Raw genomic sequence first — 15,489 nt, 5'->3', positions numbered from 1 at the left:
AAACTTGATCTATAACAGTACATGATAAAGCTATATACAAAAATGGTTAAATCAACAAGAAAGTAAAACTTGATCTATAACAGTACATGATAAAGCTATATACAAAATTTCATAAAATGGCACAGTCTGTCAATAAGAATACTTACTCCAGTTCACTTGTTCCGCCAGCTTTCCTCATCATAATTTTTTCAATCAAATCCTTTCTGTGAGCTATTGTTGCTGGCACCATTCCATCCGACTGGCAGCTCATTACCTCAGTATCATAGGGATGCCACCTTGAAAACAAAATAACATCACTTTTCTTGGATGCCTTGCACAGCTAAATACAACCAACAATTTATAAATAACTAAAAAACATTTAACATTACAATTAAATGGCAAAATTGACATAAGCATTTAGAAAGCAAGAAATTTAAGGGGCTCTGTCAAAGTTGCATATTAGTAACTTTCCACTAAAGTATACAGTAATTAAAAAAAAAATTGTAAATGGATTTTTTTAGTGCAATTTGATAACTGAGTGAGATCACTATCATGTAACATTATTGGGAAGTCATGTTAAAAAGAGATTACTTGGATTTAGATGTATCAGTTTTTGACAACTCCCAGTAGCCTTTAGCTAATTCAAGTCTAAAACAAGCACTATAAGACTAAAATCTAAGAGGTATCACATGAGCTCTGATCAATTAGTGCATATAATCCAAAAATAAAACAATTGTTCATTAACTGTGATATTAAACAAAAAATGTTTTAATAACTCACTTGCCAACTTCATCCCAATGACTGGCACGAGCACATATCACATTCACATAGTCCTGTTTTGTTAGCGTGTTGATAACAGTCTTTGCAACAGCCTTGGCAATTTCAAACTTCTCACCTTGCATTGACCGACTGAAAAAAAACCCAACATATTTCTTTTAACTCTCCATATAATCTCAAAATGAAAGGTAAACTTGCACTACTAGATGAATATTTTTTTTTTATTAAAATTGTCCAGCCAAGAACACTGCATCACATAATGGCTTGCAATGTAAACATAACTAATTTAAAATCAATAATGTCCTTGTTTACAGTTTCCCTTTTGTTTTACCTGCAGTCTAGAATGATGATAACATCTTTTGGTCCACTAGTTGCAGCAATATACCATGGCCTAAGCCTTGGGTCATAATCGTTGTAAAATCCAGCAAAGTTTATGGACCATTTTCGACCCGGAAAAAGCCTTGTAATTCCTATTGTTGTACCAAAGTACTGCCATCTGGTGTTAAAAGAAAAAGAAAAGAAAAAGAATTATAATTAATACATATACTAGTAATTGAATTTGTTCTTAAACATCACAATACAGTTGTTCAAAATAATTTTTACTAACATTAAAGATAATATGTAATATAATATTAAAATTTTAGTCACTTGTCCATTGAGGTAAGCAGATTATAAACTTGTTTTTATTATTACCAAAATAAAACTGGCCAATGATCTTAATTTATTTAAATCCACAGATCCTATTTTCCAAAGTACATACCTTTCTTGTTTCGCAAAAAAACTAATTGTGAGTTACTACAAATACCAGGACAACCAGAAACACATCAGGTTTGGCCAAATTGTTAAACTAAAAGTTAACTTTATAATAAAGTATATTTCAAGTACTGATATATTTCAAGTCTGAGACTACTTCTCATAAATGCTTAAATTGTTCAGTAAAATGACTTGTAACAACCTCATTAAAGGGTCTTCAGCAGCATTCTGGTGGAAGACTTCTTCCAGTTTGGTGGTGTATATGATACTGTCTATAACGGCTTTGTCGTCCCTTGGAACTTCATCGGCTATTTTCACCGTTGAATACTTTGAACTCACACTCTGTCGGAAGTATCTTTAAAAACAAAAAAAAAAATCACAGAATACATGTACATTGTACTTAATCAAATGACCGAATATTGATACATTATCTTTAACATGCTTAGACATAATTCACTGACATTAACTATGTCTCGGTGATATGCTTTACAGTCTTCACTGGGAAAAGCGACTGATCATTTCCCTCCACACTCACCTGGAAAATTTTAAGAGAGTGACACACTGATTGCCTTGCAATATAAATTTTAAACCATTATATTTGAAACTTCATGTGGTTGCTCGCCTAGCTTCATTTCAAGAAAGTGATCTGTTCCCCTTGATTTTTCTCATAGCAAAGACTGCTTTACAATTATGTGTTATATTACTAACAGTGATTCAGGTAATTTAAACACCAATACATAAATATGCACAACTAAATACATAATTAGGCATACTTTTATATTTCAAATGTTGAACAATATTGCACTATATATTTTCATGCTACACAAAAACACTTACATTCAGAAAAATGTTGTGCAGAAATAAAATGGTTTTACAGTAATCTTACGGATTAAAGTCAAGATCCACAGGCAATAATTTAGGAATGTCTGAATCTTTGTAAACATCCCTGCCAAGATCATTGAGGCTGGTAACATTTGTAGTAGCATTAGCTGTCAAGAATTCATCATACAGTTCTTGGGCTTTTGCAGCTAGTCTCTAGAATAAAATACAACAAAACTACAGATAAACACATGAATCCATAATTCAAATCAATAACGCTTAATTACTATTACTAAAAACAGAAATAATATGTATATAAAAAGTTAACAACCATTCATATACATCATGCATCATGTCTAATATTAATGTTTTCATGTAACTTTATACTTTATAAAGAGACAAAATGAGATGTCAGTCTGTATACAGGGTTTCTGGCAGACAGTAAAATGTGTATGGCGCCATACCAAATTGTTTTGTATATTTGATTTTTTAAGTTTACCTTTTGACAAAATTAATGACTCTTAACCCGAACCCAAAACCTAACCCATTTTCTTTCTGGAGGAGGTCCCCCATACCATCTATTGACTGCAGTTGCATTCAGTACACACATTGTAAATATTCAATTTCATAGCACCATACTCAAATATTTATTTTTGGCAGCAACACTGGACATATATAATTTTATCATTATTTAAAAAAATATATATATAGAAAGTTCTACTTGCAAGAACAGTGAAGCAGGGAGAGAAAATCTCTAACAAATTTCAGGATTAGGCGCTTTAGTTGATCTGTCATAGATGGCCACAGCATGGGGAATTGTAGCAAAATTAAAAAAAAAAGGTCTGTTAATTTTATTGTTACTCTTTAACGGTGCATGACATAAATTAATGAAAAGAAATACATCCCAGCAGATTGTTTAATCAGCAACTAATAAAATACGATTTATTCTAACACTTGCTTTACAGACACAACATAAGAATATCAAAGTGAAAAGCTCTTTCACACTACAATATTGCATTGTGAGGCACCTTGTAAGAGCCTAGGCTCCCATACTTGATGACCATGGCCCAGTTCCACAAAGCGATCTTAGCACTAAGGCCCGACAGCTATTGCCTCATCTCGCGGCTGGTCTAGGATCGATCCCAGTCGGTGGACCCATTGGGGTATTTCTCGTTCCAACTTCATAAATCAAGGCTAATATTCGTTCCTCGTATTCAGCCTTGATACATGAAGTCAAGAAATCGTGCCACAAAATGCTTAAATTTCATTGGATGCGATGAGATCTGATTGCAACGAATCGCAACGCTCCTTATAGATTCCCTTGTTATTGTAAACAAAAATGGCAGCGTCAGTGTCTGTGGAAACGTGTCGTGTTTGTCACAATATGTTAAAAAAAAAGGTTTCAGTGGTTAATTTTTGATATTGCTTTCAAGATTGTCACGTTACCGATGCTGCGATTGGTCAGCGATGCCATCGTGTAAGGGACATAATCGGTTACAAATTTTCTTCCAATAGAGGGCGCTAGTAGTGGATATCAGTAATCTTGACTATATGTATCAAGGCTGAATACGAGGAACGAATATTAGCCTTGATTTATGAAGATGTTCTCGTTCCAGCAAGTGCTCCACAACTGGTGTACAAAGGCTGGGGTATCTACTATCCTGTCTGTGGGATGGTACATATGAAAGATCCCTTGCTATTAATCGAAAAGAGTAGCCTATGAAGTGGCGACAGCAGGTTTTCTCTCTCAAAATCTGTGTAGTCCTTAACCATATTTCTGATGCCATATAACCGTATATAAAATGTGTTGAGTGTGCCGTTAAATAAAACATTTCTTTATTTCTTTCCTATTTCCTCATCTTCTCTACCCTCTCAATGCTAATTTAATTGTTAGCAGTACCACGGCTGCTCTTGTCTTTTTCTTGAAGTAATCTTCAAGTGTTGTCTTCACTTGATTTACAATCTCTGCTCCATCTTTCTTTTCAAATGAGTAAACAGCTTGATCCAAATAACTCTGGGTGTCATGTCGTCGAATGCCATCATTTGCTAGCTGCAAAAATACAGATTTTGTTCATGCTGTAATGTTTATCGAGAACAAAAATGTGGTTAAACAATATATCTGTACCAGAATGAAAATGTTGTAATATTTATATTCTCATATAGTACAAGGCAAATTACTGTTCACTGATGGCCGTCTATTATTTCTTGATTTACTTTCATATGTTTAAATTCACAAAATTCATTAGAGATACGCATGTCTAATAAGCTCAAATCCACGAATTTGTTACCTATTGCAATTATGAAAGATTTTTGTTGTAGGCAAAATACTAACCAACAGCAGTCTTAAATCACTGTAATTTACCTGTAGTATGTAGTTTTGTATAAGCATCGCCCAGTTCTGAACATCTCCTGATAATGTTCCAATATCAACTTTCTCTTCCCCACGCCCAGTGGCTGCTAACAGTGAAGGAAGAAGCACAAAACCAACAATCACGGCTAACAAACTGCTCATGCTGAGATGGATGTAACCGGCATTCATTTTTAATTAAGTACTTCACATTTTGAGGTTTACTTCAGCGTACTGACATCTGCAGCAACCTGAAAACATTTTTAATTGACACTTTAAAATGTATACTTAATTTAACTTAACATTTCTTCAATTTTGAGGTGAAATAAAATGGTTAGGATATTTGTACTTAATTTAGGCTTGCTAATTTGAGGCATATTTATTTTGGGCATACTCTTTATTGCCTCAGTTTTAGTGCAATCTTAATGAAGACTTCAAGTACCCCTCATATTTCCCATGTAATCAAGTTTTACAAGATATAAGTAATTTTTTGTACCTCAATCATGACCAGACCTGCCAACCACTATAGCCAGAAGTGAGAGTAGCAATCCAGACAAACAGGATGGTGTTAAACTTTTGTTTACTGGAATGGATTCGTTTTATGTCTTATGTTGTCGATTTTTCTTTTGTTAACTGATTGGCATATATTTTATTTCATGTGCACAGGGCACGTTAAGTCAATACTTTTCTTAACGTGCGTGACGAGTTGCTTCCCTCTACTTAGCAAATGTAACATGACGGGGATATTTTTTAAGGTTGTTGAAGATTTATTTTGTTAATAATGATTTTGTGCTCGTATGGTCTGTTATACATTTTTGGTTTGTGTGTCCATTTGTTGCACTATTTCGGTTGAGAAACGGTTGAAACATGGTGCCACAAGTTTTGAATACAGGCTATATATATATATATATATATATATATATATATATAGTATGTAACAAGTTCTGGACGTAGTAAAAACCACACTTACTACATCGCTCCGGACTATCATGTACCGTAACTGAAAGATATCAAATATTCTTTCAGTAAGTATAGTATTCGTGTTCTTTCTGTTAGCTGAAAGCAATTTATTTCTGATCCAATTGTTTTCTAAATTGCACACAAAAATAGTTTGTTTAGGTTTTTTTTTTTTTTCAAAAACACTTTTACATTTCTTCTTACCTCAAACAAAACTGAAATTATTTACAAAAACAAAACTTTTTGGTAGGAGGATAGGATGGACTATATCTCTCCAACGGCAGAGTGCTCAGTCTATGTAAAATGAAGATGTGAGATTGCAGCTTTAATTCCCTGAATTTGCATAATTATACAGATTAATCAAGAAAATTATTCCGTTTAAACTGCAAAACCTATGTACGAGTAGCAAATTAAAAAAACACCCCAACGAATGTAAATACCACTACTCTGCACTAGCCTATGTTTGAAGAACATATCACCTTCAATGCATCCAAAATAAAGGTCTATTCTTTTTCTTTTGATAAAAAAAAGCAGACAGCATTGATCCATTTTCGCATCAATAATGTCAATAAAGAACAAACGTTGTGATTGGTTACTAATCTAACCACCATAGCAATAAAGAACATTTTTCATTGGTTCACCAGTGAAAAAAGAATAAGTACCGTCAGTTGCCGACCAACACTATCAATTGCACTGATAGATAAATAATAAAACAAAGTTATGATATATAAGAGGAATATAAAAAATGTACGCTATGAATGATATTATTAATAATGTTACGAATACGAATTTTACATACAAATCACTCAATATAACTTAGTTTTGGCTTGTGAAGCTAGCATGTGTTTGTATGTCACTGTGCTTTGCGGTATTAGTGAATATTAGGCAGACCGACAGGAAACACTCACCGGAAGTTAGGAACGAGCACGTTGTGAAATGATTTACTAGTATGTGAATTTAGTTTGCAAGTGATTTAAATAACAGCAGCGTATTCTTTCAGTTTAACCGGTTTTAAAACCTTCATTGATTATGGAAGAGATTGTTGTTGGTCAGTTTGATGATGCTGAACAAAATAATGAGTAAGATGATTTCAAGGGATCTCCAGTTACTGAGTTAGGCCTTTTCTGAGAAATTTCTGTTTTTAGCATTGAGCATTCTGATTTTTTTTATAAAATAAAATAAAATAAAATAACATTTATTAATTAATAGAAATGAAATAAAAATTAATTAAAGTTGAGGTATAATATCTGCCGGGTCCCCTCCATTATTATTTTTAGTTAGGGTTGAGGGTTGGGGTTGGGGTTATGGCTGGGGTTAGGGCTAGGGTTGGGGTTAGGGTTAGGGGAAGGGGGGACTGGGGGGATATTTGTCCGTTTTTAGGTTGGGACCCCCAAAAAAGAAAAAGGTAAGTCCAAGGGACCTCCATTTCAGAAAAACCAGGTAAATCCCTGATATATACATATATTTTTTTATTTTATATATATATATATATATATGTGTGTGTGCTATTAATTAATAAATGTTATTTTATTTTACTTTAAATTTATTTTATTTTATTTTATTAACTTTAATTTATTTTTACTTTTAAAGGAAACATGTCACGTAACCCATATTTGGCACCAACCATGTACAATTAATTATAAATTGAATCACCTAAAAGAAAAATTTAAAATAAATTAATTACTTAAAATATCTCCATAGAAAAAACCCAGATACGAGCTCTTAGCGGAAATTGCCGATCTTTAATGAGCAGGGCAATCACGAGGTCCGTGACGTCAAAGACGCGTCGCTTGATCTGAAGCCTTACACTTAAAAGCATTAGTCCGTACCACTCGTAAAGAATCTAAGACTTGCACAGCTTACCAAAACAATGAGTGTTCGTTCGCAAAATGTTTTGCTGTATCAATATGAGCTGTTAGTAAATGAAGAAAGACACACATTTACTTACAACAGTGATACTGAAGAAAAAATGGATAGCGAGTCGGAAGGTGGAGAAACCGATGGTGCCAGACCAGACCGGTCGACCAATTTACAGCCCGGAGCCCGAAAGTAACCCGGAGACAAAACCAAAACTTGGATGCTAATGCCGAGGTGTATACTGTTCATATTTAGCATAAAGATACACCTCGATATGATGTATTTAAATATGTAAAAAATATAAATGTAGGACAAACATTTTTGGGTTTTTTTTTGAAAATATCGCATTTTTTATGTTCGGGCTGTACATAATGAAATCTGTATGCACAGTGTAAACAAACGCTCTAATTTACGACAAGGCGCTTTACTTTCATTAACCTGACTTGTAAAACAACATAAATGACTTGAGAGTATAATCAACTTTTAAACTAAATATATTTCTATTTGCATCAATAGAACGAAATGGGGTTATAGTATTTTTCTCTCATAAAAAAAGTAGCATATGATTAGGCCTATTGGTAGGGTGTGTTAGAGTAAAAACGACCACTCACGATACCGAAGTGATAATTTTCTTTTCTTTGGTACTACGTAATTGGGGGGTGCGGTGAACTCGTATGGAAAACTTACTCGTATGGACGAAAAACTCGTAAGAAATAACGGTGAACTCGTATGGGGATGTATGGATATGCAGATATACTTTGAATATGTGTATTTTTACATGACAATTGTTTTGTATACATGCTTCTTATTTACCGAACTTTATTACAAGATGAGATATGAGTATAGAAATATAAATACATTTCGTGATGTAACGAGTAAGAGACATATTGAAAAATATAATTATATATATATATATATATATATAGATATAAATATTGAGTACAAATATAATTAGTTTCTTAGCCTAAAACATTGTGCGAGATTAACTACCATGTGACTTGCCCAACCAATCAAATCACGCATGTCATTAGACTTATTTCCTGCGACAGAAACCGTAAACAATGCATGCATGCATGTTTTGCGTTTCTCGCTAGCCTGAACTTAAAAACCACTAGCCACATACGTCAGGCTAGAGGGTTTGTCGACCTCTGCATAAAAATTACACACAAGTATTGGATATATGCATTTTCCCTATACGATTAAGTCTTCCATACAAGTTCACTTCTGGATTTCCATACGAGTTCACTGCATTTCCCCCCATACAAGTAAGTTTTCCATACGAGTTCACTGCAAGCCCGTAATTGGTCAGTTTTGTAATTTTAGATGGGGAAAGTCTACTTAATCAAGGATTTTACAGCATTATTTACAGTAATGAAGCAGGGTGGCTGATAATGTCCATTAACATTGTACTATAGTTGCGACAGGTTACGCCACAATACCCTGTGATCTTAAAAAAACTGGCACGTATTTTATATGTATGTCTAGACCGTGGTAATCACTTACCTGGTCGATACCCTGCAATATACACCTGCCAATCAGGAATCACATGTGCGGGCCACGGAAAGAAAGGACCAATTAACTAAAACAACACTCCGATTCTCAAGTCAGCCCGTGGATGAAACAATAGTTATTTCGACACTGACGGTAGTGGTTTATTTTGTATTGAACTTCGTGTTGCTTTGGGGCTTTGGGCGATGAGGAACGTTTTTGTGACGTATTCCGCCCGAAGATTAAAAACATTATTTAAAATTATTGTTTTCTACACGTTTTTTTAAAAACATATTTAAATACATCGTACTGAGATGTTTCCTCATGCCAAATCCCATGTTTGTATATGCCATATTTAATTACTTATTGACGTTTCCTTCTTCGGACGGTGAATACAGATTTTGTTATGTAGGCCTACAGCCCTAACATGAAATTTTTTTTTTTTCCAAAAAATAAATAAATAAAAATTTCTACATTTTTGTTTTAACATATATAAATACATCATGCTGTGGTGTATCTTTGTGCCAAATATGTACAATGTACACCTCGGCATTCGCAACTGAGTACTGTTTTTGTCTCCGGGTAACGTTTGGGCTCCGGGCTGTAAATAGGCTGACACCAAAGTACTATGCGGTGTTGGTGTCCAATATTTTCTTTAGCGATAAAATACACACGTCTTTCTTCGGATACAATCCTTTGGAAAACCATAAAAAGACAATCCCGATTGTTTAAACTGTTTATTTTTACACCCAAAGGCCGCGCAGTACGGCACTGTTGGACTGAAAAGATTGTAAGCCCCTTACTCCAACAGTTAACAACAATGGAAGAGTACAGCGGCTCTGACGTCACTTCCCTTTTTTTCCCGAACGCTCACGAATAAATATGCATAAATCGTACTTTGATACTGATTAGCATAATTTCTTCATTTTAAGTTAACTACATGTATTTTATTGTTATAAAGTTATTTGTATATTATTTTTATATCATTTTGCTTTTATAATGAGCTAAATATGGTCTCGTGTCGTGTTTCCTTTAAGTTATTTTATTAACTTTAATTAATTTTTATTTCATTTCTGTTAATTAATAAATGTTATTTTATTTTATTTTATTAACTTTAATTTATTTCTACTTTTGAAGTTATTTTATTAACTTTAATTAACTTTTAGTTTTATGGTTTTTGTTTTATTCATTATGGAACGAGAAATGACTTCACCGCGATCCTTTTCCATGTACAAGATTATTCCGAGTTTCATTTTCCTCCCATAATGCACCGTGCGTTCTAAACCCAAGTCGTACAGTCGGTCGTTTTTCCTTTAATTCAAAGTGAAGATCGTTTCAAAGTAAGTATTTCTTAGTCTGCATATGCTAAAAAAAGATCACACTACACGATTAGGGTGGAAAAGGTGGTGGTAGTCGCTATTTCGACCACAATTTCGTTCTGAGCAAAATGGAACAGCTCTGTGTTTGTGAATGGAAAATGTCGTCAGCCCTATAAACTCAGTAATGTGCATTTACATTCAAGTTTATTTTTATGAACTAGTTTTGATGGTGCTTTTGGAAGAAATATAGCACAGAAGACAGAATGAGGCATTATGGGACTAAATCTTCGTTTTAATCCGTAGATGTTCAGTTCATTCCGTCAAAATACACCCTGTGAGATTTATAAGTGTTAAATGTAGTTTCACTTGTTCATCCACTGCGTGGTTGAGTGGTTGGAATAGTACAGTATCGATGGTCTGGAGTTTCGAATCCAGGCCTAGCACTACGTCATTTGTAGTTTTTAATGCAGTACCCAGTTGATATGGCTAATTCAATACCCCAAATAAGGGAGGGGGATACGGAAGTCTTTGCAGAACCAAAGTGGCTATAACTGGCACCACATTGTTTTGACAAAAAACGAAATAATTTTTTCTTTTAATATATAACAGTTCAAAGATTGATGCAATTTGTGTTATGGGAAAGAGTTTGACCTGTACCCCTCTATATCAAAGTTTCTCGGACGAGCAAAATTCATAATTCAGTCCATCGGGCAACCCAAATTTCCAAGCACAAAGTACCTATTTATTCCTTTTGTACACTTGCAATTTGTGTAATTTCGTAGTCTGCAGCAAGCTTGTGTGTGTGTGTGTGTGTGTGTGTGTGTGAGGCCCCTGATTATTATATCGAGTACCGTATTTGACCAGAAATAGGTCCACATCTTTGAATAAGGTCTCCTCCTTTTTTAAGGCATTTAAGAAATTAGGCATTTATTTTTAAATCGTATTTTATGTTGGTGTGTGATGTAAAATGAGGTCAGGGAATTCCCACCGCATGGTCGTTTTTTTACTAATGTAGTAGCCTTTCATATTGCGAAATTAGGTTGTCCATCTGCACGTTTTCGCATTTGTTTCCAATTAAATTGATATATTAAATTTAAATATACATGCAATTAACATTTAATTGACTAAATGTTAAAGAACAGTGAGTAGGCATGCGTGCAGGAAAATTTGTAACAGGATCAAAGCAGTCTGTGTGTTGGACTCAAGTCGAGAGCACCAAACGCCGGAATTTCGAAGGAAAACCAAGGGTGTACTTCCCCTGAAAATTATGAAAATTAAATGTCGAGAAATGCAATGTCCTGCATCTACCAAGTAAAATTCATCCTGAAAAATAGAGGGGTATACTTTTTTTTAAATATTTAAACTCGTCCGTCATGAACACTACCATCTAAAAAAAAAACCCAACAAAACAAGCCAGAACACACACACACCAATTTTTTTAAAAATAAAATATAAAATAAAATAATAATAGTGTTATTCACTGTCAAATCATTAACCCAAAGTAGCATATTTTCGATGATCAATCTAAAGTAAAGTGTTGAAAGTTTGTTAAAAATCATAAACTCATTTCCAATTTTGCTGCATGCCGAAAGCAATTTTTTGTTGGTTTTTTTACATTCACAAATTAAAGGAAATAAACATATTTAGTAATACGGGGCTTTTTATGATGTGAAATTGTTTGAAACATACAGTTTAATTGTGATTTAAAACTGCTTTCGTTTTGGGACGAGTTAATCTTTTTGAGGGCAAGTGAAATTTGAGAGTTATTTGCCCGGTGGGCAGTTGAAAATTTTAGGATATGGCCAGACCTTGTTCACAATTGGTAGTGTTTCTGGTTCCGTTTTAGCCATACATTTTTAAATATTTGGTGCTGTTTCAGAGAGCGCTAGGTTCCGTTTTAGCCATATATTTTGGTACCATTTCGCTATAACCCAGTTAGATATGATGCCCCAAAAATACCTTTTAAAAAAAGAAAATTTGCTTGATTTGAGGGCACCTGCATTTTTTTAATAATTGCAGCTACAATCTTTTTTTTTTTGCAGAGAAAGTATATCTACAGAAAATCCAATTTTGCTGAAAGATGTAAACATTGAAAGTGGTAAGTATAGCCCGAGTTCTCTGCAGTTCTAGAGGTAGACAGACATTTGGACAGTGGTGATCAACACCTACGTATTTAACCGGAACATTACTGAAAGGGGTTGCTGATGGGTTTCTTCCTGTAGTGGACAAAATGTGAAATATTTGATGTTGGTGAACTTGAAATTGATCAGTGTGATGGTATTTAGCAACAAATACAGGGTTATTCTGGTATTACTATTAGAGCTGCAATCTTTGCCTACTTAATGGTAGGCAGCAATTTCGTGCTCTAACTATAGTGTTACCTCTGGCTGAGAAAGCGATCATAACTGTCCAAATGTCTGTCTAGCTCTCAAATGGCAGTGTGTAAGAAGTTCTAAAATATCCATCAAAGATGGGTCATATTACATGGTGTGGTCCATCAGTTTGTCTGTTCATAAACATTTAATTTCCAGGGCATGTATTAATTTCGTATTGGATCCTCAAACCTTGCATGCAAATATAACTTGGTATGGCAGTGTGTCACCATTACCTATTTTTCACATGGAAGTAAATCCTTGTCCAGGCCATATTTTCCTTATCACTGGGCTCTTGATATGAAATTTAGTCATGGATGTCAGTGACTTATGGATTAAATTTCAGGTGTCAATTGTAGTATGTACCATCTTGTCTGTGAGATTGTGCATATAAAAGATCCCTTGCTGCTAATCGAAATTAATGTGAGTTGCCTCCCTTTGAAATATTACTTTTCTAACACACGTCTGTGTACTTTTTGGTTAAATCTGAGTTAAAGGTCTCTTCAATGAGATCGACTCACTAACATGTCTGTGTACACATCAATTAACATGTTTAGTCCCAAGTGTTTTTGGTAAGATCAACTCAAAGCATATGTTTTCAGCAACCATTTACATAATGTGTATATTTAGCTAAATCTGGCTAGACATTAGGATACATGTATGTACTATTACAAAGTTCTCTTATCTCCTTTATCTGTGAATGGTGATTTCAAAGACATAATGAAAGAACAATTCACTCGGTGGTATGACGACAAAGTGGCATCGAACTGGAACAGTAAAAACTAAGAAACCGTCAACCTCAGGATTAGCGTGCTAAAAGTTAAACACATTCATGCGTAATGGATAGTGTCAGCTATTGACAGGGTGGCCAAAGACACTGCAATCGTCACACATGACTGGCATCTTGCTGGACTATTGCACAATTAGTCTGCCTCGACTACGATGAATTGTTTTCCAGTTGTCTCTTATAAATATATTAGAATTTTAATCTTTGTTTTATTTTAATAACGTGGGACACATACACAAATGCATAGAAATAAATGTGACATATTATTAAAGTGAATAACACGAACTCGCATTTTTCGCATTAATATTATGATCGCATTAATTTCAGGATCTACAGTATTTGACTCAAGCTTACGAGTCATTGAGAGTCGTATTTTCTATATGATTTCAAATGGGATCTTCAAATCTTGCATGAAAGTGCAACATGGGACAGTGGTATTTTGTGTACCATAACAGGGAACATTTTGTTCAGTATCTCATCTTGATTCACTAAGCAAGTTTCAGATATCTCTACACAATTTTAAAACATTAAACAGTAGTTGCTAATCAATTTTCAGTTGCCTAGAAATATCGCTAACAAAATATTCCCAGCATAACTAGGCCACCATGACCTACTTTTCACGGATTACTGAACAGGCCCTCAGATTTCACAGAAACTATAGTTTCTGGTAAAATCACGGAACCAAAATTTCGTTTCCCATGATTGTTACATCGAGTACGACTATTCAACAAAAATAATATATACATGTATATAACTATAGTTTCCAATGGGTTCCCATGATCACAAGGCACGGAACTGAAAAAGTGTTATCCATGAAATATGAAATCCTATGGCCTGCTGAACATCAGTACTTGGTCAAAACCCATTGTTACTCCACCCACTGCATAAATTTCACAATTATAATAAAATCATACAGGTAACACATTCAATAATTTGTGTCCTGATGGATGTTTCATGTACTGAAATGGTACTCTTTGTTTAATTGCACAATTACTTCAAGCAGTGTTCATGTTTTACAATGTATGTTTCTTTATATACTTCTTATGTTTTTTTGGTGTGTGTGTGTGTGTGTGTGTTTTCAGCTTGTTCAATTTGAACAATAATTATACCAAAACAATTACTGTTTGTGAAACTTAAAAACCCCCACCTTGTATCACTGAAATAGATATTGTTAATACATATTAAGATGACAACCTTTGTCACAATTACTATATATTAGGTACCTAACAACAGCTATTGAACTAAAGAATGTGGTGGAAACCATTAACTAGTAGTAGTTATTTCTTTCATTTCAGATGGCAACCCAGATGATTATGACAGTGAATATGAGGATGATGATGAGGATGCTGACTATGATTGGGAAGATGGAATTGGAGATTTAACCAAGAAATATAAAGCAGCTGTCACAAGTAATAAACAGGTGCACTAAAAAGTAATCATTTGCTGGTGCTTCCTTCTTATGGTGTAAAAGCTTTTTTCAAGAATTCCTTGCTGCTTTTTTTTGTTTGTCATTAAAACATTTGACTTCTAATTGCTCAAGACATGTAATCCAAAATTGCAATTCAATGTTATTGTGGCTCATGGAAATCCTGGGAAAATGTGGAATGCTAATTTATTTTCAATGCAGGGCTTCTAGAATTTTATAAAATTCAACTAGCCATGGGATCAGTGATTTTGCTTGTTGAACAAAAATGGTGACATTTCTGCTTTGGGTTGAGGATGTTTATGAGGGTGTTTTTTTTTTTTTTTTTTTTTTTTTTTTTTTTTTTTTTTTTTTTTACTCTCCGTTTGGCATGAGTGAACAAGCTTTTTACTAGCCCAACCATGAAAGTCACTTGCCACAGGCATCTGGCTACCATATTCTAGAAGCCCTGTTCATTGCTTACAAATTGTAATTTTTATTTCGGTCATGGAAGTCGTGGAATATGCAAATGTTAATTGATTTTTGCAACAATTGGCATGGAAACATTGTAACATTATATTGATGATTGCAGAACATTCCATAAAAATCTTTGAAAAGATAATGGAAATTGC

General features: G+C 34.0%; 2 protein-coding genes across 2 annotated transcripts in view; one reads left to right on the top strand and one right to left on the bottom strand.

Moving 5' to 3' along the window:
* Positions 1-6,178, bottom strand: part of LOC121374351 (VWFA and cache domain-containing protein 1-like) — a 30,185-nt gene extending 24,007 nt beyond the window's left edge. The window contains exons 1-8 of the mRNA XM_041501447.1: positions 6,112-6,178; positions 4,691-4,926; positions 4,229-4,378; positions 2,396-2,544; positions 1,712-1,864; positions 1,088-1,252; positions 760-888; positions 147-275 (exon numbers count right to left, since the gene is read on the bottom strand). Of these exons, the coding sequence (XP_041357381.1) occupies positions 147-275; positions 760-888; positions 1,088-1,252; positions 1,712-1,864; positions 2,396-2,544; positions 4,229-4,378; positions 4,691-4,867 (1,052 nt within the window). The 5' untranslated portion in view covers positions 4,868-4,926; positions 6,112-6,178. The remainder of the gene's footprint in view (positions 1-146; positions 276-759; positions 889-1,087; positions 1,253-1,711; positions 1,865-2,395; positions 2,545-4,228; positions 4,379-4,690; positions 4,927-6,111) is intronic.
* Positions 6,179-6,545: 367 nt separating this feature from the next.
* Positions 6,546-15,489, top strand: part of LOC121374584 (serine/threonine-protein kinase RIO1-like) — a 54,796-nt gene continuing 45,852 nt past the window's right edge. Inside the window, exons 1-3 of the mRNA XM_041501689.1 lie at positions 6,546-6,711; positions 12,339-12,394; positions 14,751-14,875. Coding sequence (XP_041357623.1) covers positions 6,662-6,711; positions 12,339-12,394; positions 14,751-14,875 — 231 coding nt within the window. The 5' untranslated portion in view covers positions 6,546-6,661. The remainder of the gene's footprint in view (positions 6,712-12,338; positions 12,395-14,750; positions 14,876-15,489) is intronic.

This window comes from Gigantopelta aegis, chromosome 6, assembly GCF_016097555.1.
Source record: "Gigantopelta aegis isolate Gae_Host chromosome 6, Gae_host_genome, whole genome shotgun sequence".
In the NCBI taxonomy this organism is placed as follows: Eukaryota; Metazoa; Mollusca; class Gastropoda; order Neomphalida; family Peltospiridae; genus Gigantopelta; species Gigantopelta aegis.
The sequence above is the reverse complement of the archived record's forward strand: the minus strand, read 5'-3'. Positions and strand labels throughout refer to the sequence as shown.